The 2500-nt window shown below is 47.6% G+C and overlaps 1 protein-coding gene across 1 annotated transcript in view; it reads left to right on the top strand.

The window, feature by feature from the left end:
• The window catches only part of tm9sf4 (transmembrane 9 superfamily protein member 4), a 27938-nt gene that overhangs the window by 20168 nt on the left and 5270 nt on the right, over positions 1-2500 (top strand). Inside the window, exons 8-15 of the mRNA XM_031876931.1 lie at positions 17-128; positions 697-767; positions 871-1003; positions 1313-1394; positions 1487-1562; positions 1701-1784; positions 1992-2167; positions 2303-2366. Of these exons, the coding sequence (XP_031732791.1) occupies positions 17-128; positions 697-767; positions 871-1003; positions 1313-1394; positions 1487-1562; positions 1701-1784; positions 1992-2167; positions 2303-2366 (798 nt within the window). The remainder of the gene's footprint in view (positions 1-16; positions 129-696; positions 768-870; positions 1004-1312; positions 1395-1486; positions 1563-1700; positions 1785-1991; positions 2168-2302; positions 2367-2500) is intronic.

The following is a 2500-nucleotide window of genomic DNA, read 5'->3' as shown; positions in this document are numbered from 1 at the left end:
TCTCTCCTCTGTGCAGGAGAGCGAGGTGAAGTGGGCGTCTCGATGGGACACTTACCTGACCATGAGCGACGTCCAAATTCACTGGTTCTCCATCGTCAACTCCGTGGTGGTCGTCTTCTTCCTGTCCGGTAAGTCCTATTTTTGGCAAATCCTGCTCAGCGCAACTGTCGTAGAGTTTGCACTCCACAACTGTCAAAGGCGTTGGATCGCTGTGCTGCGCTGATTCTGCAGTGCTCCATCATCAGACTCTGACCTGTTCCTGAACTGGGCTATACGAGGCAGGCACAACGGACTGACTAAATGTGAACTTGCATATTTAACCATATACTTCAAATCTGTATCGTCTACAATCGAGTGTGGTCGCATATGTGCAGCGATACTCTGTGGCATTAGTTATTTTGGAACGGTCTGAATCCGTAGTGCGAGAGTGCTTGAACATATTGGAGGGAAGGACTCGCCATCCAGTCCGTTCCGCCTGTGCAAGTAGTAGACACAAACAGCTGTTTGGGTCAGAGGGGTACCGAAAGGATGGTGCATACCCAACGGTTCAATAGAAAAAAACATACTGTTACATCCCTACTATACATGATGTCTGACATAGAACATCTATAGATTGATTACAGCGTGGGAGGTGGTGAGATTCCGGTCTTTCCAGCTGACTGACTCCTTCTCGTTCCCTGCCTTTCCTCCGTTCAGGTATTCTGAGTATGATCATCATCCGGACCTTGAGGAAGGACATTGCTAACTACAACAGAGAGGACGACATAGTAAGAAAATACACAGTTTGCTTGGTCTCAGCAGGTCTTTGGGGAAAGAATGCATATGTCTTTGAGAAGATTGTACAATCGTTTCTTTCTCCTGTCCGACCAGGAGGACACCATGGAGGAGTCGGGATGGAAGAATGTCCACGGTGACGTCTTCAGGCCGCCCCAGTATCCCATGGTCCTCAGCTCTCTGCTGGGCTCGGGGATCCAGCTCTTTTGCATGATCCTCATTGTCATATGTGAGTCATTTCTTTCTCTATGATCAGTTCCCTGTAGATGCTCACAGTGTGTACAATCTTACTAGAATGATCCCGCTGGATGATCGTACGCCTCAAAAGGGTTCAATCCAACAGCTCTGTTATCTTAGAGGAAAACATACAAATTACAAATGTAAATGTTTTGCTGCAAAGCCTAAAAATATCAAGATGTTATTTATGAGCCATATCTTCCATCCCTATAAAGTCATTGTAATCTATGAAATGCTCTAACCACTCTGTGTGTGTGTGTGTGTGTGTGTGTGTGTGTGTGTGTGTGTGTGTGTCATATAGTTGTTGCCATGTTGGGCATGCTGTCTCCATCCAGTAGAGGAGCCTTGATGACCACCGCTTGCTTTCTCTTCATGTTCATGGGGTACGAGCCGTATTCATCTCTGATAAAATCCCAAAGAGTCGAGGGTTTCTTTGTTTTCACTCTGCTTTTATCTGTGGATGTGTTTCCTCCAGTGTATTCGGTGGCTACTTCGCCGGCAGACTGTACCGTACACTGAAGGGCCATCGGTGGAGGAAAGGAGCATTTTGTGTAAGTCAGACACAAACCAGGGTTGAATACTATATTTACGTTTATCTAGTTCCATGCTGCGTACTGGTGGTAAACCAAGAAGCCTTACTGTACATTGGTGTTGCTGAGGTTGTGTTTGTGTTTCCGTCTCCCCTGTAGACAGCTACTTTGTATCCCGCCGTGGTGTTTGTAATCGGCTTCATCCTCAACTGCTTCATCTGGGGAGAACACTCCTCTGGGGCCGTGAGTACCACCACTCGCATACATGGAACTTCAAATGGATGCAACTTTAAGACGCTAGCTAGAAGGCTAATTACTTTTTACAGTCGGGACGTTAATATAAGCTTTGTAGCAGATCAGAAAAATGTTTGTAGAAATGTTCAGTGACCTTCTAAAGTAGCAGGTGAGGAAGAAAAAGAAACGCCCTGCTCTCTTCTCTCTCCACTCCAGGTCCCCTTCACCACCATGCTGGCCCTGCTGTGCATGTGGTTCGGCATCTCCATGCCCCTGGTCTACCTGGGCTACTACTTTGGCTTCCGCAAACAGCCTTATGATAACCCAGTGCGCACCAACCAGATCCCCCGGCAGGTCCCGGAGCAGCGCTGGTACATGAACAAGTTTGTAGGGTGAGTGTGCAACCAATCCAGCCATCTGCTTTCAGCCTCTGGCTGTGTGCTGGGAGGGCTGACCTTCTTTGAGGCTTTGAACCTTTTGAGTTGAGCTTTCTCAACAATCAAAATGTCATCTTTTCTTTCCTCTAGAATCCTGATGGCCGGGATCCTTCCATTTGGTGCCATGTTCATCGAGCTCTTCTTCATTTTCAGCGTGAGTACCACCGCTCTGCTCTAAATGTACTGGGATCAGTTCAAAGCGACATCACCGTCTCTTTCAGCACTGTACGTGCGTGCGCGTGTGTGTGTGTGTGTGTGTGTGTGTGTGTGTGTGTGTGTGTGTGTGTG

This window comes from Anarrhichthys ocellatus, unplaced genomic scaffold (assembly GCF_004355925.1).
Source record: "Anarrhichthys ocellatus isolate YVR2014 unplaced genomic scaffold, GSC_Weel_1.0 scaffold120, whole genome shotgun sequence".
NCBI classification, from domain to species: Eukaryota; Metazoa; Chordata; class Actinopteri; order Perciformes; family Anarhichadidae; genus Anarrhichthys; species Anarrhichthys ocellatus.
Note: the sequence above shows the minus strand (reverse complement) of the source record. Positions and strands in the feature narration are given on the sequence as shown.